Genomic DNA, 23,434 nt, shown 5'->3' with positions numbered 1-23,434 from the left:
GTGTGTTAGCTTTGTGAGCGATTCTATGCACGGTAGATACTTTAACTACAAAAGGGGAAGGTAAACCCCAGCAACTTCTCAACTGCAGAGTTATTTAAATCTATTTACATGCCATATTGCTCATTGCCCAGAATGCAAGTCTACCATTAATGAGGCCCACGACTGCCCAAAAATCACACATGTCAAAACCATGAGGTGGATCCTTTGTAAAAAGGGTAATTAGGAGGTGAGACAGAGAGGAGGCTCTTTCAAGTCCTGATGTTGTCCTCTCCTGGCCCAATTGAGTGATGTCTGTGTGAACACATTCCTACTTCCACCACATTTCAGAATGAGATCGTTTAAAAGCACCAGTGTGAACCATGTTTATTTCCACTGAAGCCACCGATTGGCTTTCAGAAGAGCAAATTTACGACGTGGGATTTTACCCTCTCCCAAATCAGAACTGTCTCCAACTGCACACAATTTTTTTTTAAAAAAAAAAGATAAGCAAGCATTTACAAACACATAGGTTAACAACCCAAGTCCTTTCAAACACAGTGCTGATTAAACAAACCACAAAACGAAAAGGAGTACTAGCCTAAGTGTGCAATCCTAAATAACGATGGGCAAATCTGTCAATTTCAGGATTTTATCAAAATCTCATTTCCCCCCAGTCTTAAATCCAGTTCCCTATATTTCCACATCAAATAGGTCAGTAGTTTAGTGTGCATTTCTCCTTGCACGTTTTATATCCAGTTTTGCCTACAAAACAGTTTTGTCGCAAACAATTTTCTCCATTATACTGCAATTTTTCTATGACACTAATATAAGCTTTATATGCATTTACATTATCTGGTTGGAGAACCGCATTGCGACATTCAGAGAAGTGTGAATTTCAAAGGATGGCTGTGTTTTGCTTCACTTCTTGTTTCAGGAAGTGCAAATCTGTGAGCTGATTCAAATGTCTTCCTCCATCCTTAACCACAGAACTAGGGACTAAGTCCTAATGAACACAGTAGGATTTACTTTCAAGTAAGTACATATGCACAGCATTGTTCTTCATCTTGCAAACAGTACATTAAAAAAGCCTGGGGTTAGTATAATACATGGAAAATATTTATGAACACACAATTCTATCTCTTTTGTACAGCATGCATTAGCATATTTCCATCCATTATCCTAACTCCAATATTTTTTGTTTTTCAGTTAAACCACACAACAGCATCCAGCTAAATCTTCTGCTCATGTCCCATTAAAATGAGCAGGAATTGTCCGGGAACTGGTGCAAGGTTTCAGTTTGGGTTGCATTAATGTTTATTTGTGCTACCTTAGCATGGAACACTACTGCACTTTAAAAAATGGGTTCCACTAAAGGCAGGATTACAACTGAAATAATAAATAATCATTATTTTTACTGTGCAGATTTTAAAAACACCTGATAGAACCACGGACCTTTCTGTTTCTTCCTTCAAGAAACAGTGTGTGTTTGCAGTGTTTTTAATGTCAATGCCAGAGTGATACTGGCCCCAGGGCAAAATCAGATCATTGGAACTCCTGTGGTCTTTTTTCTTTGGTTAAAAGTAGCTGGAGGTGGGTGGTGGGGAAGACTGGGAATAGGGTTGTGATATTTAAGAAAGGAAACCCCCCCTTTCCCCCTGAATCATGTCCTTTACTTAAATTGCTGCTGTTACAGCTCTAATGCTGCTATGAAGCAATAAAAGACAAGAACAAGTGCCCCCCTTCCAATCCCTTCCCATGGGTAAAAGTAACTTCATGGCTGAGGAGCAGTGACTTAATTTGCAGAAATGAGGTGCAGGAAATGGGTTAAGCCAGGGGTCAGCAAACCTTTTCAGCAGGGGGCCAGTCCACTGTCCCTCAGACCTCGTGGGGGGCCAGACTATATTGGGGGGGGGGGAATGAACAAATTACTATACCCCACAAATAACCCAGAAATGCATTTTAAATAAAAGCACACATTCTACTCATGTAGAAACACCAGGCAGGCCCCACAAATAACCCAGAGATGAATTTTAAATAAAAGGGCACATTCTACTCATGTAAAAACATGCTGATTCCCAGACCGTCTGCGGGCTAGGATTGAGAAGGCGATTGAGCCGGATCTGGGCCCCGGGCCTTAGTTTGCTTACCCATGGGTTAAGCCCTCTCTGCTCCTTCACTGTGGCCCCAATCCAAAGTGCCTGCCCCCAGGTGTTTTTAAAACCAAACAAAGGGACTCAGGAAGATCTGCACATGGCCACACAACACATCTAACTGGACCCTCCATGAGTGCCTAGAATTGCGTCAATTTGTATGATTTCCTTAACTTGTCACATAAAAAAGGGTTTCTTTAAATATATGTAAATATGTAAACACAGTGAACACGCACTCAAGATTCTGGGCCTCTTGAAGTTGACAGTAAAGCTTTCATGGGCTCAAGTATCACAGATTCAGGCCCTAAGCCAGCATGGCAGTACGTGCAAAAGCCAACATCAGCCACGGTTGGGGTCAAATGAAAGATCCGGCGCCTGTTTCAAAACCAGTTTTCCGAGGAGTCAGGCTGATCACTGAAAACTTTCTTGCACATGTTGGAGTTCTCTTGGTGAAGGGGATATTCGGAACCAGCCAGCAGCCTCACTTTTCCTTTCCGGGAGGTATAAGATTCTCCTGATGGTAGACTTTCATATTTAACTAAGTATCTCCTACAAAATAATGATAATATTGCATTACATATTGTAACTCGGGTGGCATAAAGTATCTATCCTATGAGCAGTAGTTCTTAATTCTTAGTTTTGTGGCAAAATCTCTTCCCACCCAGCATATTCTAAAGATATAAAGAAGCCAATTTTCAGGATTTCACCAGGGTTGGTAGAAACCTCCAGGCCCACCAGCCTCTGAATCCACTTCCTGACACTCTTCCTAAGCCAACCCTCCCTGAGTCTAGTTACAGTACAGTGGTACCTCGACTTACGAACAGTCCTGTTTACGAACTCTTCAGTTTGCAAACTCCGCAAAACCAGAAGTAGTATTCCAGTTTGAGAACTTTACGTCGGTCTACGAACTGAAGCCAAACAGTGGAAGGGCACCAGCAGTGGGAGGCCTCATTAGGGAAAGCACGCCTTGGTTTAAGAATGGATTAGGTTTAAGGATGGACTTCAGGAACAGATTAAGTTCTTAAACTGAGGTACCACTGTACACTGTTAACATTACAGACAAATAGCTCCCCCTACTTCCTACCTGGAAGGACTTTCAATTTTGTCCATCTGCAAGCAAACTAAAAACGGATATTGTGAAAACTGCACTGTAGAGACAAAGTCCAGAGTTGTTTCGGCTTCAACACTGCTTTCCATGCCAGCCTTGACGAAGAGCGCATCCACAACAATGGTGCCGACTATCACCACAGCTCCCCTGCAAGAAGAGATTGAGATAAACCAGGACGTCATATATTAGATACCATTCCAGCACCCAAAGAACAGGAGCGTCCCTCCCGTCTGTAACTTCCCGCGAACTCCATTAGGTAACAAGGCCACCACATCATGCCACCTCCCCAATGTCTCTGTATCACTGGTTCCTAGTGGTAGGAAAGCACATTTTAGGACATCCCAAGACAAGTAAATATGCCTAAACAGCAGAGAAGGGAGTACTCGACATGTGGCTGCAGTTCCAATTCAATTGCCACATCGAATTCCACTCTGAATCTCAATTTGATAAAGCCATCCTCAAATCCCACAGATAGCCTGAGAAACTCCTCTTACCAATATGCCAACTAATGAAATCCACTTTTACATAGAAGGGCTGTCAATATGTTCCCCACAACCTCAACAAAGCCTAACCTTGAGCACCTTTTGGGGGAGGTGCAAGAACTTTGCGTAAGCATGGTGATTATGCATCATGAATTGCCCTTATACATTTGCAGCAAAATCCTATGAAAGTCAAAGTCTGCTCAGAAAAAACGAGTGTTAAATGGGACTGACTGACTTCCAGGTAAGTCTGATGAGGATTACAACTGCATCGTTGCCAGCATAGTTTTTGAAATCAGTTAGACAAAAACAGTCCCTCCAAAGAAAGAAACATGAATATTTCTGTCTAAAACAGGGATTCAATTCATATTGCTAAGTGTTTTAAGATTTCCACGCTTTCAGATTTAAAATTCCCTATGTTGACAAAATCATTTGATGCATTTCCTTTAAGGATGACTGGAGTTAGGTCATCTCACCGGTTTTTAACATTGGTTTTGGATTCTCTGTACCAAAGGCTGAATTCCATTCCTCCAGAAATATCAATGGCCAGGCCTCCCTGGAATTCCGTGCTGCAAACCAGCCCAGACTGTAGCTGAATTACCTAGATGCAAAATGGTGCACAATGAATATTTCTTGTTTTATTCAATATATGACCAATATTTAAAATCTGTTCTTAACTGGTTTTATTGTGATATTGCTTACTTGTTTGTGAATTAGGTTCTTCTTTATTGTTGAATTATTGTTACCATGGATTGGGCATTATTTAAGCTTACATGATCGAAAGGTCGGCGGTTCGAATCCCCGCGGCGGGGTGCGCTCCCGTTGCTCGGTCCCAGCGCCTGCCAACCTAGCAGTTCGAAAGCACCCTCGGGTGCAAGTAGATAAATAGGGACCGCCTTCTAGCGGGAAGGTAAACAGCGTTTCCATGTGCAGCTCTGGCTCGCCAGAGCAGCGATGTCACACTGGCCACGTGACCCGGAAGTGTCTTCGGACAGCGCTGGCCCCTGGCCTCTTGAGTGAGATGGGCGCACAACCCCAGAGTCTGGCAAGACTGGCCCGTACGGGCAGGGGTACCTTTACCTTTTACATTACTGTTTTAACATGAGTTTAAGAGCAGAATGTGAAGGAATGGAAATATTTAAAAGACCTGTCTTGATTTTCCTGACTTAGCTTCAGAAACAGGGTGAAGTGATGGGACTAAAGTTAACCTGCAGATTTAAATAGATTTTATGGTCCTTGTCTACATTGCATTTAAGAGACATGGGAGAATTCTCCACAGGCTTCCTGACAATCTTCGTCCCCTGACCTGCTGCAGGAACACCAATATAAATCCCACACAGCACGGGAAAAGTTATGTAAGAAAGATACATCAGCAACCAACTACCATTCACAAATTCCAATCATCTGGTTGTGAAAGTCTTGCAGTGCCAGTTAAATGCAGAAGTAACCATAGATAAGGCTGGCAGAGTGAGACCACCACACCAGGAGTTGCCTTAGGGACATCTTTCAGACCGAAATGCATCTCTTGGGAATGCTGTTAATGCTGTGTGGAAAGTGAGACATTTTAAAAAGCAAGCATGTATCTCCACTCAATTCAGCCAATTCAGCATTTCTTGCAGGAAGCTGCCCAGAATGGCTGGGGAAACCCAGCCAGATGGGTGGCATATAAATAATAAAATTATTATTATTATTAAGTTTCCAATCCAGAAAATTCAAGCCCCATTTGCATGAGATTATCTGAATGCCTGCAAAACTTGAGGTTGCTAATCACAAGGCTCTGTCTATGCCATGGGTAGGCAAACTAAGGCCCGGGGGCTGGATCCGGCCCAATCGCCTTCTCAATCCGGCCCGCAGACAGTCAGCATGTTTTTACATGAGTAGAATGTGCCCTTTTATTTAAAATGTATCTCTGGGTTATTTGTGGGGCCTGCCTGGTGTTTTTACAGGAGTAGAATGTGTGCTTTTATTTAAAATGCATCTCTGAGTAATTTGTGGGGCATAGGAATTCATTCATATATATTTTTCAAAATATAGTCCGGCCCCCCACAAGGTCTGAGGGACAATGGAACGGCCCCCAGCTGAAAAAGTTTGCTGACCCCTGCATGCCTTCTAGAGGAAGTTGGGAAGACACAAAAAAGAAACCACTTCTCTCCAGTATTAGACCACCTGCTGCAAGAATTTGTGCAAAAGAGCTGTTGCAAGAAGTGCCAAATGGTTGCAGATAGAGCTTTATGGGCAGGCAGGAAGAGATAGTTGCATTCACAGAGCTTTCTGCCAAGGCTGAAGCTTACAGCTGTCAGAATCTTTTACAGCTGGACTGGAAGTCCATCGCACTGAGTCAATTTTGGAAGTGATAATAGCTCAGGGTCAGAGCAAGTCATTTCATTTGAATGCTGATAGACAGCCAAGATTTTAAAGTTCACAGGACTTGGAAATCAGATTAACTTTAAATATAGCCATACTACATGGCCTGAGACAAGGCATGATGTGTCCAGATCCGATGCACAACTTATGCTGAAGTAAGACCCATCAAAATGGAAGGTGTATAAAATGGGAGAAGAAGATGGGACTGAAAAGAGCACTTTTCCCCATTGTCCTTTGCTTTAACAAGCAAAACAATGGGGGAACGGCTAGATTTTTTACTGTAATTCAGCAAGGCAGATTTTTAAAGATGCTTTAAATAATAGCAAATCTGCACATTGGGCTCGTTTGCTTTTAGAGCTTGTGTTTTTCTACTTTATTCTATTTTTATCCTGCACACCACTCCCATGGCTTCATGCTATGAGGTGATTTATAAATTTGTAAAATATAAGCAAATAAATGTGACTTCACGTTACTAGCCATGGAGCTGCTCCAGTCCTGGGGAAAGGGCAGAGATTCCTCTTTCTTTTATGTGTGTGTGTGTTGGGGGCAGGGCTTGCTCCTGTTTAATCATTACACTAGCCCGGAGAGGTACATAGAGCTGGAAGAGAGTCTCTGACCCAAGATCACCCAGTGAGCTTCATGGTTAAATGGAGATATGAACCTGGGTTGCCCCAGTCCTTGTCTGATACTCGATATAACCATACTGGGTAATGGTGGTTCTCTGTACATTTCTAAACAAACATATGAATCTTAGCCTAGATTCATAACGCCATCTGATTTTCAATTACAGTTAGTCACAGCAACGGGATTTATATCAAAAAGGGAGATTTAAAGTACTCATTCATACGAGAGTTTAATGAAATACAATCAAATGCTACAGGAAACTGCTGCCACAGGTTGAAAAATACCTGACATTTCCCCATGGCTACATGTACTTCAGAATATGCAATCATATGGTGAATAAGAAATAAAACACTTGGGGGAAAACAGCAATACATAAAATGGTGTATTGTGTTACATCATATCTAAGCACAGTTATAAAAAATGTTCCTTGTTTCTTGTTTTTATGAAACTATGAATGTCAGTGATTTCTCCCCTTGATGAGGTTTAAGCATTTGAGCTTAGCATTTGTCAGTTGGTTGCATGTAGACTCTGAATAACTCAATGGCAGGATAGCATCTCCCACTTCCCACCAATGGGAATATAGACACCTTGTTTTAGAGGGGGAGAACAAGGAGGAAAAAATCTCCCCCTCTCTGCTCAGCACCCCTTCAGCGAAGCGGCAGGAGAAATGGAGCCCCTTCCATTTCTCCTCCTGCTTGGCTGAAGGGGTGCTGCGCAGCTCTCCCTCTCTGCTGAAGCCAGGAGAGTCTTGCTCTCCCGGCTTCAGCGAAAGGAACCTGAAGCCTACGGAGTGCAGCGGGAACTCGTGCTGAGCTCCGCAGGCTTCAGGCGGCTATCCCTGAAGCCTGGAGAGTGAGAGGGGTCGGTGCGCACTGACCCCTCTCGCTCTCCAGGCTTCAGCGAAAGCAACGTGAAGCCTCCGGAGTGCAGAGTGAGCGCTCCCTCTGTGCTTCAGAGGCTTTGCCTTTCTATCCCTGAAGCGAAGGAGCCTGCATTCACTCCATAGGACGCACACACATTTCCCCTTAATTTTTGGAGGGGAAAAAGTGCTTCATATAGAGTGAAAAATACGGTATTCACAGAAGCTACCGTATTTTTCGCTCTATAAGACGCACCAGACCACAAGACGCACCTAGTTTTTGGAGGAGGAAAACAAGAAAAAATATATTCTGAATCTCAGAAGCCAGAACAGCAAGAGGGATCGCTGTGCAGTGAAAGTAGCAACCCCTCTTGCTGTCCTGGCTTCTGGGATAGCTGTGCGGCCTGCATTTGCTCCATAAGACGCACATACATTTCCCCTTACTTTTTAGGAGGGAAAAAGTGAGTCTTATAGAGCAAAAAATACAGTATTTAATTAGCGGTATGCAGAACTCACCTGTGAGTAATCCATCAGAAGGATGAGTCCTTTCACCACACTTATGGGGTCTCCAGTGGCTGAGAACATTTTAGACATGAGATCGCCATACCCTTGGAAAAAAGTAACGGGTCTAAGCTGAACATCAAACATGAGCGCTGACACACCAGCGAAAGACTCTAGATTTTCTTCACCTTCATCAGCAGATGCAGCTATAATGGATTCTAGGCCCTGAGCCTCAATCACCACCTAAAAGGAGATAGGAACACACAGCTTGCATGATGAATGATGACCACTTGCAGGCAAGCACATGCCATCCATACCTCTTTAAAGTCCACAAGGTAGCTACAAAATGTGCCATCAGACCATGCCCTCCTTTTATATCTAGGTGTCCAAAAGAGAGGCACGGCATGGCTCCTTTTAGGTCAGAGTTGCACAGAAAGTTTTATCAATGTGGCTTTTTCATCCAAGGGTGTGAAAAACTGCAGCTGCTGAAATTCCTTCTTCTGCACAACTATTAGATGGAATAGGCCTGTTCTCTTTTGCATCTTGCTGTCTAGACTGGTTCACACGTAATGCTAAATCATCATGGTTCAATGCCACTGGGTGAGCCCTCAGAAAGTCAGAGCATAGTACAGTGGATGCTCAGGTTGCGAATGTGATCCATGCGGGATACGCGTTCTCAACCCACAGTGTTCACAACCTGCAGTGGTGCATCTGTGCACACATGGGTTGCAATTCGGCGCTTCTGCGCATGCGCGACCGCCAAAACCTGAAAGTAACACATTCCAGTACTTCTGGGTTTCAGCAGGTCCATAACCTGAAAAAACACAACTTGAAGTGTCTGTAACCCGGGGTATGACTGTACACCTCCAATGTGACCAGAGGAAAGCTGCCAAGATGCCTGCCGATTTTCCTTGAATGTCATCTTAGTGTTATATACAAATCTGGAATTCTGGATTAAAAATAACTCTGTTCAATAAAGCAAACTGATAACTCATAGTTTGAAGTTATCTTAGTTTGAAATTTATTAGAACAGGATTCCTGGTTTGTTTGGACAGTAAGGATTTGAGGAAATTGAATGCCATCATAGGAGGGCGGGGGAGAACTAAGCAGGAGGAGAGGGCAGGGAAGGAACATGCAAGCCAGGCATTGGGCTTGGGCTTGTGGAGGTTCATCCACTTAGGGCTACACTGTGGTTTAGTGTTACATATAAACACAGCCTCTGTAAGAACATAAGAAGAGTCTTGTTGGATCAGATAAAAGGGCCATCTATTCCTGCACAGTGGATGCTCGGGTTGCAAACATGATCCATGTGGGAGGCATATTCGCAACCCGCATAGGTGTGTCTGCGCATGCGCGGGTTGCGATTCGGCGCTTCTGCGCATGTGCAAAGTGCGATTTAGCACTTCTGTGCATGCACAACTGCCAAAACCTGGAAGTAATCCATTCCAGTACTTCTGGGTTTCAGAGGTCCATAACCCGAAAAAGCGCAACTTGAAGCATCTGTAACCCAGGGTATGACTGTATTGTCCAACCAGAAGACTGTGGGAATTTCACAAGCAGTATATGAGTGCAACAACACTCTCCCACTGTCATCAAAAAACAAGAGCTCGGACAAAAATGGTAGTGCTACTTCTGTAACAAACCTTGGATAAGGGAACACTCTTAAGGGAGAGACCATAGCTGAGTGCATGCAGAATGTCACAGGTTTATTCTCTTGCATCTCTGATTAGGAGGCAGATAAGAAAGAGCTCTGCATGAAACCCTGGAAAGGATCTGCCAGTCACAACAGAGGGTACTGACCTAGACAACAGTCTGACCCCAAACTATAAGGCAGCTTCTTACATTTCCATTTGAGGGGCTCAATCCACCAGGCACATTGGTTCAAAGTATGGTATAATGGAGCGACCACATTATGTCCAAGCTGCACACTTATACTTTTTCGCTGAGTTATTACTCTAGTAGCGCAAGGGACTTACCTGGTTGGCATGAAGTTGAGCGTATTTATTGAAAAGAAAGATATTCAGGTTACTTCTTCTTAAGATTCCAGAGCCAGAGTAGAGTATGTCAAGGCTATAGGTGGATGACACATCCGGAGAACCTTGATTAAACAGAGAGCTAAGTTGTAAGGATTTCTGGTGAAACTGAGTGTCAATAAATGTAATTAAAACCTACTATCTAGTTTGTTAGTCACTTACGTGTTAGGTAACCCGAGAAAGCTGAGGAAGAACCTGTTTTCGCAAATCGGTCATAGTTATGAATGGAGATATCCTTCAGAGCTTTACGGATCATTTTGCTGAAACACAAAAAAGTGTCCTTAACCATCAGAAAATTAAATATCTTCTACAAATGGCAACATGCAGCAAATGGGAAGGTTTGTGTTGCTTGAGTAGTGTAATCAAAAGACCACAACCAGAAGATTAAAATGTTATTATTATATTGGCCTACAGATTGCAAAAGGTTTTAACCCAAAAGTTGCTGAAATTACTGATGATTCTGTAAAGTTCTAATCACTACATAAGAACCACTGGAGGAAATTGTTAGATGAAGTTGATTATTTATGTAAGAAATTCACTGGTTAAAAGAACAGTAAAGGAATAACAATTATAGGAATATTCAGATGTGGTGAGGAGGCTTGAGGGAGGCAGTGAATGTGGCATTGCCACAAGGGCTCCAGGCCAGGCTTCCCCAAACTCGGCCCTCCAGCTGTTTTGGGACTACAACTCCCATCATCCCTAGCTAACAAGACCAGTGGTCAGGGATGATGGGAACTGTAGTCCCAAAACAGCTGGAGGGCCGAGTTTGGGGATGCCTGCTCTAGGCCAAAGATCCTGGATTTTCTGGTATAGTAATAAAAACAACTGAAATGAAAATTTAACATCTCAATGTATTTTTTGTAGTCTACCTATAAAGAGAAGGATAATGAAATTATTTTAAATGTTAGATCTGCTAAGGGTCTTTCCCTTCTTTTAGGAAAAAAATAACCAATCCATTAAATACCAGACTGATATTTTTGCCTCAGTACTTTGCAGTTTCTCCTGAGTCCCCCCGCCCCCCGGTCTGAAAAGGTGAATTTATACTGAACATGGTGAAAATGCTTCCAGTACAGCCCCCACCCCACCAAATGCTGCCCTTGCCTTTGCCCTGAAACAACACTATGCACAGGCAAGTGGAGAAACATAAATAACAAATGAAACTTGATATACCTGGAAGGCATTTCAAAACGTAGAATGTCCTGGATTAGCGAAAGCATGTACTTATTCATTTCCAGAGGCAGCTCTCCAATAGAGAGCAGGAGGTTTTTTACTTCCATGAAGGACGGATTGTTGCTGAAGATGATGGAAGCTGCTGTGGTGCGTACCGTCTTCTCGTGAACTTTATGGTTCTGGTGATAAATCCTGTTCATGGTTTTCTTCACCTAATGGGGACACAATCTGGTCAGGTTTCATCACCTGTACATAATTGGCAGCATAACAGAAGCAGGAAATTTTATTTATCACCAATAAATAAAAACAGATCCATGGGCTGGCTTCTCAAGGAACAACATACAAGTATAGTACGAAAATTCACGAATATTATACCAGGACCAGTCCGAAACAATGGGACTCCTCCAGCCCCAGACTGGATGCGAAAGTATAACCAGGAAGAATTTCTGACTGACATGCAGCTTGTTCTGGGAGGTGGGGGGCATGATGCGATATCATGTGAGTCATGAGTCTTACCTGGAAGCTGTAGGAGCGAATGATAGATAAAATTCCCATATAACTACCCACCTAATTCTTCTTTTCACCCCTTCTAGAAACAGCCTCATGCTTTTTAGGGCTATAAGCCGGAATTGAGATAGCATTTAACAGTTTCTTGTGATATGCAGATGGATAGATGGACAAATATCTCCTACAATGCAACTCCTGCTCACTGGTCCAGGGCAGAGGACAAGGACCTAGTGCTACCTTGCCTATGCCCCTAAAATATCTGTCAATGAGGCTTATGGGAAAGACTTTGGGGTTGCTTTCAAAATTGTCTTCCCAGACTCTTCAGGACATAGAATGATTAAAAAAAAATGGAATATTTATCTTACTTAGAAACACCTGGTATTTAAATGAGGGACTATCAGGCAGGGAGAGACACATTATTTGAAATGTCCACCTGCGCCATCTTGTCTTTGGGCAATTTTCTATTATTTTACCTCACTGGTAATGAAAGAGTGGTGATATCTCTGCAGAGCAGAAGCAGCAACATTGCTGATGGGGCCTTCTCCTGACTCAGCGTATTTCAGAAGGTCTGGAATAGCTTCAGGCAAAACAGCATTCTTCAATGCCAGAAGGTAGACCTTCACTTCATCAGCCGTCTTTGCCCTGTTCAAACCTCCAGAGATCAGCTTCTTGGCTTCCATAACAGCCTGGAAAGAAAATGCAAAACTTCCTAAAACACTGTTATATTGAGGGGGTCAGCGGGGGTGGGAGTGGGGAATCCATGCGATTGGGTAGTAAATCAATGATAATAATACTTGGGAAATCTGGCAATATTACACCTAGGAGTACAGCAGATAGATTAGATAGATGATAGATAGATGATAGATAGATAGATAGATAGATAGATAGATAGATAGATAGATGATAGATAGATGATAGATAGATGATAGATAGATGATAGATAGATGATAGATAGATAGATAGATAGATAGATGATAGATGATAGATAGATAGATAGATAGATAGATAGATAGATAGATAGATAGATGACAGATAGATGATAGATGATAGATAGATAGATAGATAGATAGATAGATAGATAGAAGATAGACAGATAGATAGATAGATAGATAGATAGATAGATAGATAGATAGATGATAAACTCTTCACAAAGTTCAAGAGGTCAAGACACAAAGACTTTAGCAACTAATCCACACCTAATGACCCACCTAAGTGGTACTCAGGATATCACTCAAGAAATCACTCAAGATATCCCTCAAGTAATTAAGGAACAAAAGAAGAAAAGGCACACTAGCCTGGGAACTTCCTCTCTGCCCAGAACATTGGAGGCTATACACCACACCCCCTCAACAGTATTTATAGGAACTCAAACACTGAGATCCTGCTCTGTTCCAGTAACAAGAAGCCGAAAGCACCAGCCTGAAGATGACGAGTGAGACCTCGTCGAAACGTCGCCTAGACACCCCAACTTTTACACGGGAAGACACCCGAGGACACCAAAACCTGCATAGATAGAGATAGATGATAGATAGATAGATAGATAGATAGATAGATAGATAGATAGATAGATAGATAGATGATAGATATAGATAGATAGATAGATGATAGATAGATAGATAGATAGATAGATGATAGATAGATAGATAGATAGATAGATAGATAGATAGATAGATGATAGATAGATAGATAGATAGATGATAGATAGATAGATGATAGATAGATAGATAGAGATAGATGATAGATAGATAGATAGATAGATAGATAGATGATAGATAGATAGATAGATATAGATAGATAGATGATAGATAGATAGATAGATAGATAGATAGATAGATAGATAGATAGATGATAGATAGATAGATAGATAGATAGATAGATAGATAGATATAGATAGATTTGATGGATGATAGAATGAGTTCCTTACTGGATTCCATAAAATCAACACAGCACCCAGCCTTGAGATCACTGCAAAGAATCAAGTAGGTCTACCATTTAGGGAGGGGCTAATGGTGGCAGTGGTGGGAAGAGACACCCATGACAGCAAAAGCTATTGTTGTTGCTGATACAATATTAGATTTTATGTAAACCAGTGTGCTGTGTTGCTGTACAGAATATGGAAGTGACATGATCTCTTCACCTCAGAGGATTTGCAACCTTCATCAGATGGACAAACCTGGGATAGACAGGCAAGAGAGAGGTCCGAGGAAGGAACAGGTGAATTACACCGAAGGAGCAGGTAAGGAAAAATAAGGATGATTTGAGAGCAGTTCTGAGAAAGAAATGCTTCATGAGCGGGGAGTTGGCTTGGGGCATAAATATTGAAAGGCTGTTCCAGATGTAAGGAACACCATGAAAGAAGCCAGAAAGATGGAAGCAGACAAAGATGTCAGCTTGGATGGAGCTTCATATTTGCTTTTGTTTCCAGCACCAAGAAGAAAATACATACAGGCAGTTTGCAGCCTCCCTTGTCACACAGCTTTTTGATGAGGGCCCCAATAACGATGACAACTGTTTCTCGGATTTCGCTGCTGCCGATCTGGCTGTTATATGTATTCTGTTATATGATGAAGAAGAAAAGATTTTATTGGTCTCTGCCTCTTAACCCTGACCCTTGGATGTATAGTCAATCCCCCTCAGATGTGTTTCACTGGGTTCCCTTTCCCACAGGATTATTCCTTCCCAGGAAAAGCTGGTGGTGTTTCAGACCAATCTCAGGTGCTTTTGTGTTCCACTCTGAGGTTTGGTTGTGGAAAACGGAGTTCCTTATCGAAAAGGAACTCATTTCCCAGCCACGCCGTGTGCAATAGCCAAACAGCCATCGTGAAAATATCTCCACAAAGAGCTGCAGGCAATCTGCTGGACGAGAAGGGATAAATGACATATTGAATTGCTTCCCATTGCAAATAATTAGCCCAGCCTACTGCTTCACAAGGCAGGTCAGGACATTCACTCACAAGGGTACACACATCCTTGCTATTGTCTCAGTTGAAAGTGAAGCTCATGGTACAGAAACATGAGGGCTAAATCAAAGCACTGAGTTCAATGGGGTTTGCTTCCATGTTAAGTAAATAATATATCAGCCTTATGGTCTTGTTTTTAAAATGTATGAAGAGACCGCTGGATCAGGCCAATGGCCCTTCTAGTCCAGCATCTTGATCTCCCAGTGGCCAACCAGATGCCTATGGGAAGTCTGCAACACTCTTTCTCCCTTGTGATTCCCAGCAATTGGCTTTCAGAGGCAGGCTGCTTTAACTCATTTTTAGTTTCATTGTACCGAGTCTCCATTCAGAAACAACTGCAAACAAATAAATACAGCCTCTGACAGTGGAGGTAGAACACAGGCATCATGGCTCATAACCATTATTCTCCAAGAATTTGTCTAAGATCCCTTGTGAGAGTGAATCCCAGAGTTTCACTATACACTGTGTGAAAAAGTACTTTTCCTCCAACATTGAGCTTCACTGGATGTCCCCTAGTGTGATGAAATAAGGATAAAAGCTTTTCTCTGTCCACTTTCTCCACACTTTCATGAGCTCATCTTCAGCTCTTCTGAAAGACTGGGCAATTCCTTTTCTGAGCACGAAAAACCAATGTTCCCTTTACCACCACTGAGACTTACAATTAGAGATCTGAGTAGGAACTCGTTTGGATGAGAAGCAAATCCACAGGCATAGAGGAACCTCTCCTGAAGGACAGATCCACTCTTGTTCTTGAAATCCAGGAAATCCAGCATAGCTTTCAGAGAGGATGAGGTCTGTGCAGAGGCTACAGCATCAACCAACTGGGGACTGTATGAAAAGGGAAGGGATTAAAAAAAACAGGAATTATTTATTGTAAGGCATATTTTTCTGGCAGAGTGATGATTACGGCATCTCCAGTCAGTTTATTGCATGAGGATAGCTCAAATGTCACCTCAGTCTCTAACATAATAAAGACACCAAGCAGCTAATTACATTCCCCCCCCCCCTCCTGCCTTAACCATGGTTGACAAATCAGCACTAATATTTATCCATTCTTAAAGAAATTAGCCCTGAGTGCTCACTGGAAGGACAGATCGTGAAGCTGAGGCTCCTCATCAGAAGAGAAGACTCCAGGGAAAAGACCTTGATCTTGGGAAAGATGGAGGGCACAAGGAGAAGGGGACGACAGAGGACGAGATGGTTGGACAGTGTCCTCAAAGCTACGAACATGAGTCTGACCAAACTGCGGGAGGCAGTGGAAGACAGGAGTGCCTGGCGTGCTCTGGTCCATGGGGTCACGAAGAGTCGGACACGACTAAACGACTAAACAACAACAACAACAACAAACTTCAACCAGGTTATCTGCTTATTCAGGGTTTGAAGCTGGATTTAAAAGCAAAGTATTGAAGCCTGGCTAAGAAAGAGCTTGTTTAAGCAGTCACTGTGGTTGAGGCACTGTTGCTTGGAAATGAAGGTTTGCTGAAATTCCACATCCTACTCCCAGTCTCTTAAATGCCCCGATGAGATTGGGGACACTGCATCTATATCAATCCACAGAGGTTTCTACTTTGGGAGGCAATTTAAAAGGGTCTCCAGGCCTGAGCACTGTGCTAAAGGTTATTATAGAAGCAAGGCCCCTACAACAGTGCTTTAATTTTCTGCTAACGTCAAAGAGAAGAAAATATTAGCTGTTGTAACTTAGGGACTCAGCTACACAGCTGCAAATAAAACGTTCTAAATGTGTTGTAAAGTTCAATACAGTGGTGCCTCGCAAGACGAAATTAATCCGTTCCGTGAGGCTCTTCGTATAGCGGTTTTTTCGTCTTGCGAAGCAAGCCCATTGACAGCTTAGCGGATTAGCGCTACAGCTGTCAAGCGGCTTCCAGCGATCAGCTGTTAAGCGGCTTATCAGCGGAACAGCTGATAAGCAGCTTAGCGGCTTAAGAAAAGGGTGAAAAAACCAAAAAAAAACCGCGGGGGGATGCAAGATTTTTTTTGTCTTGCGAAGCAACCCCATAGGGGAATTCGTTTTACGAAGCGCCTCCAAAACGGAAAACCCTTTCGTCTAGCGGGTTTTTCGTCTTGCGAGGCGTTCGTCTTGCGGGGCACCACTGTATACAAATGTGACACTAGATGACGAGAGAGAGCAATGAAAAAGTCAATGTATTTTTCAAAACGCTTTTGTAAAAAGCATTTTCACAGCTTTTTTATGTGTGTGTAGATTCCACCTAGGTAGATAAACCTGAATGAACATGTTGATTCTCCTTCTGTGGATTTGCACGTTTAAGATGGTTATGCTAGAGATGGAAAAATAGGTTGCCAGAAACTCACAGGACTTCCACGTTGCTTTCACTTCTCAGAATCTGAAGAATCTCTTCTGTCGTGGCTTTCCTCAAGTTCTGAATGAATGACAAAAATCCTTTCACAGCATCGGCTTTGGAAAGGTTTTCGGGTTCCATCTGTGGACGAATAGTCTTCCACTGCTGAGTGAGCTGCCAAAAATGGACAAAATTGGTGGTAAATCTTCCCCACTGGTTAGTATTTCTATGTGCTGATTGCAACAGGTCAAAAACGCAACTGTATGTTTTCTGACAGTAGCTGAAATGAAAGGGACAACTTTAACACATTGGTCACCCAATACCTTACTGTTGCAGCCTGTCCCATGTCTTCCGTAGAACTAATTGGGAAGCAATGAGAAAGCAAATACAGTCTGTTCAGGAAGACTGGGGGGGAGGGGGGGAGTGGCTTTTAGATGTATAGTGAATGGGTACAATACACATGACCTTTTCTGTAGTGGGGATTCCATGCTTTTTCAGTCTGATTCCATATTTGCTTGGCTTTCAAAGGACAGCAAGTCTTACTTCAGCTCATTGCACCTTGGGGTGATGATTGACAGATACATAAATCTTTTTATCTGCAGCTGATGTTCTTTTTGATGCTGCCATTTTTTGATGCTGCCATTTTTTTGTATACTCTTTCAACACAATGAGCATTTTTATACCTTATATAATGTTATGTTTTATACTATTGCTAGGTGCAGTTCGTTATCCATTAGTTTATATAGAATAAAGGTAAAGGGACCCCTGACCATTAGGTCCAGTCGTGACCGACTCTGGGGTTGCGGTACTCATCTCGCTTTACTGGCCGAGGGAGCTTCTGGGTCATGTGGCCAGCATAACTAAGCCGCTTCTGGAGAACCAGAGCAGTGCATGGAAACGCAGTTTACCTTCCCACCGGAGTGGTATCTATTTATCTACTTGCACTTTGACATGCTTTCGAACTGCTAGGTTGGCAGGAGCTGGGAGCGAGCAACAGGCGCTCACCCCGCCGTGGGGATTCGAACCGCCGACCTTCTGAGCGGCAAGTCCTAGGCTCTGTGGTTTAACCCACAGTGCCACCCGCATCCCTTTATATAGAATAAGCAGGACCTAAATATATTAGAATATGCAAAGGAAATAAACCTGTCCCCTCCCCACTGTAAACAGTGGGGTGAACTATCCACGTTGTACGCTAGTGCCACAGCAATAGATTCCCATTGTCCTGCAGAAATTATGAACTATATGCTGCCTAGATGCCAACCAACATTTTAAATCTGCCTTCTTCCCTGACAAGGACTCAAGGCGGCTTACAGATAAAAAATAACAGCTAAAAACATAGGGGGGGAAACAATCATGAGAAAAACAAAAGGTTGAACTTTGTCATTTCAAACAACTTTCCACAAAGAAACAGAGCGGGTATTTTGGCCTGTGCTCTCACATTTCATGCTTCCACTTCTGTTATCTAACATTATCTATAGCATTCCCCAGAAAAGGTGCAGCTGTTTTCCCTCAACAATATTTATTTCAGCTCTCTTTATCGGGAAACCACATCAATACCAGCTCAGCCTTTGCTAAAATATCCTATCTCCATAGGGTCCATGTAGTGAAGAAACAGCAGATGATGCTACCCACAAATAGCCCTCAATTTCAGCAGTACTGAGTTCATCTTCCATGAATTGTAGCTAAGCCATTAGGTAATTATGAGTGAGGTGGAGGCTATTTCCTGTGGATTAATGCTCAGCAGGGGTGTATTAATGACCCAGAACACAGATGGAGACTATTAATCTCAAATGGTGGTCACTAATGTGCAAGAAGGCATCATTTTCCATTCTGTATTTGTAACACACAGCACTGTTTCCGTTTGCTCACCTTTTCCCAAAACTACTGTTTGTCCCACTATCCACTATGGCAAAATTACATAACTTAGATAACTTAAGTACTTAATTACACTGTTATTACATTATCATACCCCCATTCAATGCAAAGGAAATGTAATGCAAATGGGGGGGTCATAAAACCAATTATGTATTGTTTGCACACTGAAAGCAACAACGGCAAATACAGATTGTATGTGCTGGATTGATGTCTGTCTGAGACTTGGGACAAATAAGTGATGATTTCAGTTCCCATTCCCATCAGAATTCTCCAACCTCTCTATCAATGTGCAGCACAATGATGAACAGGGCTTTAGTGAAGCTTAGAATGGTCAGCAATATACTGTGAACTTGGGGGCTTGTGTTTGTAATCTGTATTTTATATATAATAAAAATAAAAAAATAAAACCACATTATACTGTGGAAGGATAGATGGACTCATAAATAAACAACACTGTTTTCCATTGTGGTGTTTCATGTCACAGTTTTAATTCAGTGTGTCCTTTCACCCTTTTTATGGGTTTTGTAATTGCATACATCTAGACCAGAGTTGTTCAATTAAACTGTGAAATGGGTCGTTCCACCATCCCCCAGAGGCTATCACCTGTCCAGTGCAACTATGGACAACCCAAAATTCTGAAATGTAGCTGTGTTATTTATATCTGACGCTATAGATATGCTTCGCTTGTAGGCGAGCAAACTCTGGCTTGCATGGCTATAGTTACAGCAGCATCTGATTACTGGCAACCAAGACAGAACTGGTTGGCTTAGCTCCCTGCTGTGGACACACCCTTGCCTTATTCCAAGAAAAGGCTGACACACAGTTCCACTGGTTTTCTTTGATCCAAGTGGTCTTTGGATTATAGGAACACTGTGGGGGCATCCAAACTCCTTTCCTTCCACATCCCCAAGGCCTCAAGCAAGTTTCTGCAGTCACCAGCTGAGAAACAGTATGGTGGGACTGGATCTGGCCCAGAAATTATGTGAGGCTACCAGCTGTTGTTTTGTTTGCTGTCAGGATACTCAAATCGAATCCTATAAGATGCCATGCTCTATCAGTTCGAACCAAAAATCAGCTTGATAAAAGGAACAGGTAGCAGGGTTTTGTTATTATTATTATTTTAAAGACCTCTGCCTTTGACCCTGCCAATCAGAATAGACAATATTGGACTAGATGGGTCAGTAGTCTGACTGTACATAACAGTTTCATGCATTCATAAGTTCATTGCTTTTGAAAAGGTATAAGCAGATTTAGCTGGCTTCAGAAAGCAAATGCTATGATCCTAACCTGCTTCCTTGAATCGAGTGGTGCAGGGAAAGGGAGAAAATTGTCCTGGGACTCAGCTGGGCTCGTAAAGAAAAAGTGTTTTACATGTGTTGTATATGTGATATAACACTGTGGCACCAGATGGCACTGTGGAGCTCTGTCTTTCCCTACCAAATTTCCCTGTATGAGTTTGCAGTGTGTTTAACTGAATCACTTCTTTGACGTATCTAGATCCAGCCCTGCTCTCACACTCTTTCCCTTGCTGGTTGCTTTGTGACTGTGTGATTGCTTTTCCTTTGCTGAGTCTGGAAGGACCAATGAAACACTTGGAAGGACCAAGGATCTGCAAAGGCAAGGTAGGTCCTTCAAAGCCCTCATGTTCATGGGGCGTTCCACATGCACCTCTCTGAATCTCATCTTATACTGGGATCTCGTAAAGTAGAATACACTCAGAAGCAGGGTGGAATTGGAGCAGGCTTCAAAACATTTAAGAAACGCTGACGAAGAGGCAAGATGTGGGACTTTGGTATATGTAAGGCTGTGCTACATGCCATAACAGAGTGATATTAATATACACATTGAGATATGCAACTGCTGGATACTATTATTGTCCGTCTAAATACCATACTCTATTTATAACCCCAATCTTTTCATAGCACTTACAGTAAAATACAGTAACCAGTGAGAGAGCAGAGCTAATACGAAGAGCTCCTTTAGGTTTACCATAACAATCTGACGCCCCCTTCCCCTTACAGCCCTCTGTAAGGCCCCCAGATGAGTATGGCTGTAATTATAGATCTAAATGGCTTCTGCTAGACAGAACAATTGAACAGAAGGTACCAGCGGCCACAGAAGTCACCAAGAAAGCAACAAGGACAAGGAGAAGGCCTCTTCTACTTATAGAATCATAGAGTTGGAAGAGACCACAAGGGCCATCGAGTCCAACCCCCTGCCAAGCAGGAAACACCATCAGAGCACTCCTGACATACGGTTGCCAAGCCTCTGCTTAAAGACCTCCAAAGAAGGAGACTCCACTACACTCCTTGGCAGCAAATTCCACTGTCGAACAGCTCTTACTGTCAGGAAGTTCTTCCTAATGTTTAGGTGGAATCTTCTTTCTTGTAGTTTGGAACCATTGCTCCGTGTCCGCTTCTCTGGAGCAGCAGAAAACAACCTTTCTCCCTCTATGTGACATCCTTTTATAGATTTGAACATGGCTATCATATCACCCCTTAACCTCCTTTTCTCCAGGCTAAACATGCCCAGCTCCCTTAGCCGTTCCTCATAAGGCATCGTTTCCAGGCCTTTGACCATTTTGGTTGCCCTCCTCTGGACACGTTCCAGTTTGTCAGTGTCCTTCTTGAACTGTGGTGCCCAGAACTGGACACAGTACTCCAGGTGAGGTCTGACCAGAGCAGAATACAGTGGCACTATTACTTCCCTTGATCTAGATGCTATACTCCTATTGATGCAGCCCAGAATTGCCTTGGCTTTTTTAGCTGCCGCGTCACACTGTTGGCTCATGTCAAGTTTGTGGTCAACCAAGACTCCTAGATCCTTTTCACATGTACTGCTCTCAAGCCAGGTGTCACCCATCTTGTATTTGTGCCTCTCATTTTTTTTGCCCAAGTGCAATACTTTACATTTCTCCCTGTTAAAATTCATCTTGTTTGTTTTGGCCCAGTTCTCTAATCTGTCAAGGTCGTTTTGAAGTATGATCCTGTCCTCTGGGGTGTTAGCCACCCCTCCCAGTTTTGTGTCATCTGCAAATTTCATCAGGATGCCCTTGAGTCCATCATCCAAGTTGTTGATAAAGATGTTGAATAAGACCTGGCCCAAGACAGAACCCTGTGGCACCCCACTAGTCACTCTTCTCCAGGATGAAGAGGAACCATTGATGAGCACCCTTTGGGTTCAGTCAGTCAGCCAGTTACAAATCCACTGAGTGGTAGCATAGTCAAGACCGCATTTTACCAGCTTCTTTACAAGAATATCATGGGGCACCTTGTCAAATGCCTTGCTGAAATCAAGGTAGGCTACAGCCACTGTGTTCCCTTCATCTACCAGGCTTGTAATTCTGTCAAAAAATGAGATCAGGTTAGTCTGACATGACTATTTTTCAGAAATCCATGCTGACTATTGGTGATCACAGCATTCCTTTCTAGGTGCTCATAGACTGTTTGCTTAATGATCTGCTCCAGAATCTTCCCTGGTATTGATGTCAGACTGACTGGGCGGTAATTATTTGGGTCCTCTCTTTCCCCCTTTTTGAAAATAGGGACATTTGCCCTCCTCCAGTCTGCCAGGACTTCACTTGTTTTCCAGGAATTCTCAAAGATGACTGCCAGTGGTTCTGAGATCACATCTGCCAGTTCTTTTAATACTCTTGGATGCAATTCATCTGGCCCTGGAGACTTGAATACATCTAAACTAGCCAAGTATTCTTGTACTATCTCCTTAGTTATTCTGGGCTGTTTCCTCTGCTGAATCATTTGCTCCAAATTCTTCAGGTCGGGCATTGTTTTCTTTATCAGTGAAGACTGAGGCAAAGAAGGCATTGAGGAGTTCAGCCCTTTCTGTGTCCCCTGTTTGCATTTCACCATCTTCTCCTCTGAGTGACCCCACTGTTTCTTTGTTCTTCCTTTTAATTAACAATACCTTGGTTCAGCTTTTTCATAGTTTTAAACAGCAAACGAAGCATGCAGCTGACTGCAAAAGACACACTACAACAATATTTGTCAAATAACCTAATCAAATCCCCTCCCTGCATGAAGCACAGGGCTGCTTACAATAACAGCTTTCCAACAGTAATAAAGCAGCTCTTAACACAACAATTGGGAAACACTGGTGCCAATAAGAGGTGCGTGTTTTTCTGCTGCTGATGACAGCACAAGAGGAATTTTGTTGGGATTATGGCAGGTAAGGGAGAAGGTTAAAAATTTCCCTCTTTATGCTATGTGGTCAAGTGGTTCTGATTCATAATGGACCTGCCCCCCCACAGTACAAAAAAAATAAAACTTTACACAGCACTACAGATGACGGGGTGAGCTCCCATTACTCGGTCCCTGCTCCTGCCAACCTAGCAGTTTGAAAGCATGTCAAAGTGCAAGTAGATAAATAGGTACTGCTCTGGCAGGAAGGTAAACGGCGTTTCCGTGTGCTGCTCTGGTTCGCCAGAATCGGCTTAGTCATGCTGGCCACATGACCTGGAAGCTGTACGCCAGCTCCCTCAGCCAATAAA

At 42.8% G+C, this 23,434-nt stretch overlaps 1 protein-coding gene across 2 annotated transcripts in view; it reads right to left on the bottom strand.

Moving 5' to 3' along the window:
• Window positions 1-983: 983 nt before the first annotated feature.
• The window catches only part of MTTP (microsomal triglyceride transfer protein), a 37,871-nt gene continuing 15,420 nt past the window's right edge, over window positions 984-23,434 (bottom strand). For both annotated transcript variants that reach the window (XM_081924897.1, XM_081924898.1), the window contains 11 exons: window positions 17,066-17,226; window positions 15,394-15,562; window positions 14,221-14,328; window positions 12,248-12,460; window positions 11,268-11,479; window positions 10,260-10,357; window positions 10,041-10,162; window positions 8,080-8,307; window positions 4,193-4,317; window positions 3,214-3,384; window positions 984-2,678 (listed from right to left, as the gene is read on the bottom strand). In XM_081924897.1, coding sequence (XP_081781023.1) covers window positions 2,510-2,678; window positions 3,214-3,384; window positions 4,193-4,317; window positions 8,080-8,307; window positions 10,041-10,162; window positions 10,260-10,357; window positions 11,268-11,479; window positions 12,248-12,460; window positions 14,221-14,328; window positions 15,394-15,562; window positions 17,066-17,226 — 1,776 coding nt within the window. In that variant the 3' untranslated portion in view covers window positions 984-2,509. The remainder of the gene's footprint in view (window positions 2,679-3,213; window positions 3,385-4,192; window positions 4,318-8,079; window positions 8,308-10,040; window positions 10,163-10,259; window positions 10,358-11,267; window positions 11,480-12,247; window positions 12,461-14,220; window positions 14,329-15,393; window positions 15,563-17,065; window positions 17,227-23,434) is intronic.

The sequence above is a fragment of the Podarcis melisellensis genome (genome assembly GCF_964234715.1).
Source record: "Podarcis melisellensis genome assembly, chromosome: 9".
NCBI classification, from domain to species: domain Eukaryota; kingdom Metazoa; phylum Chordata; class Lepidosauria; order Squamata; family Lacertidae; genus Podarcis; species Podarcis melisellensis.
This window is presented reverse-complemented; position numbering and strand designations above follow the sequence as displayed.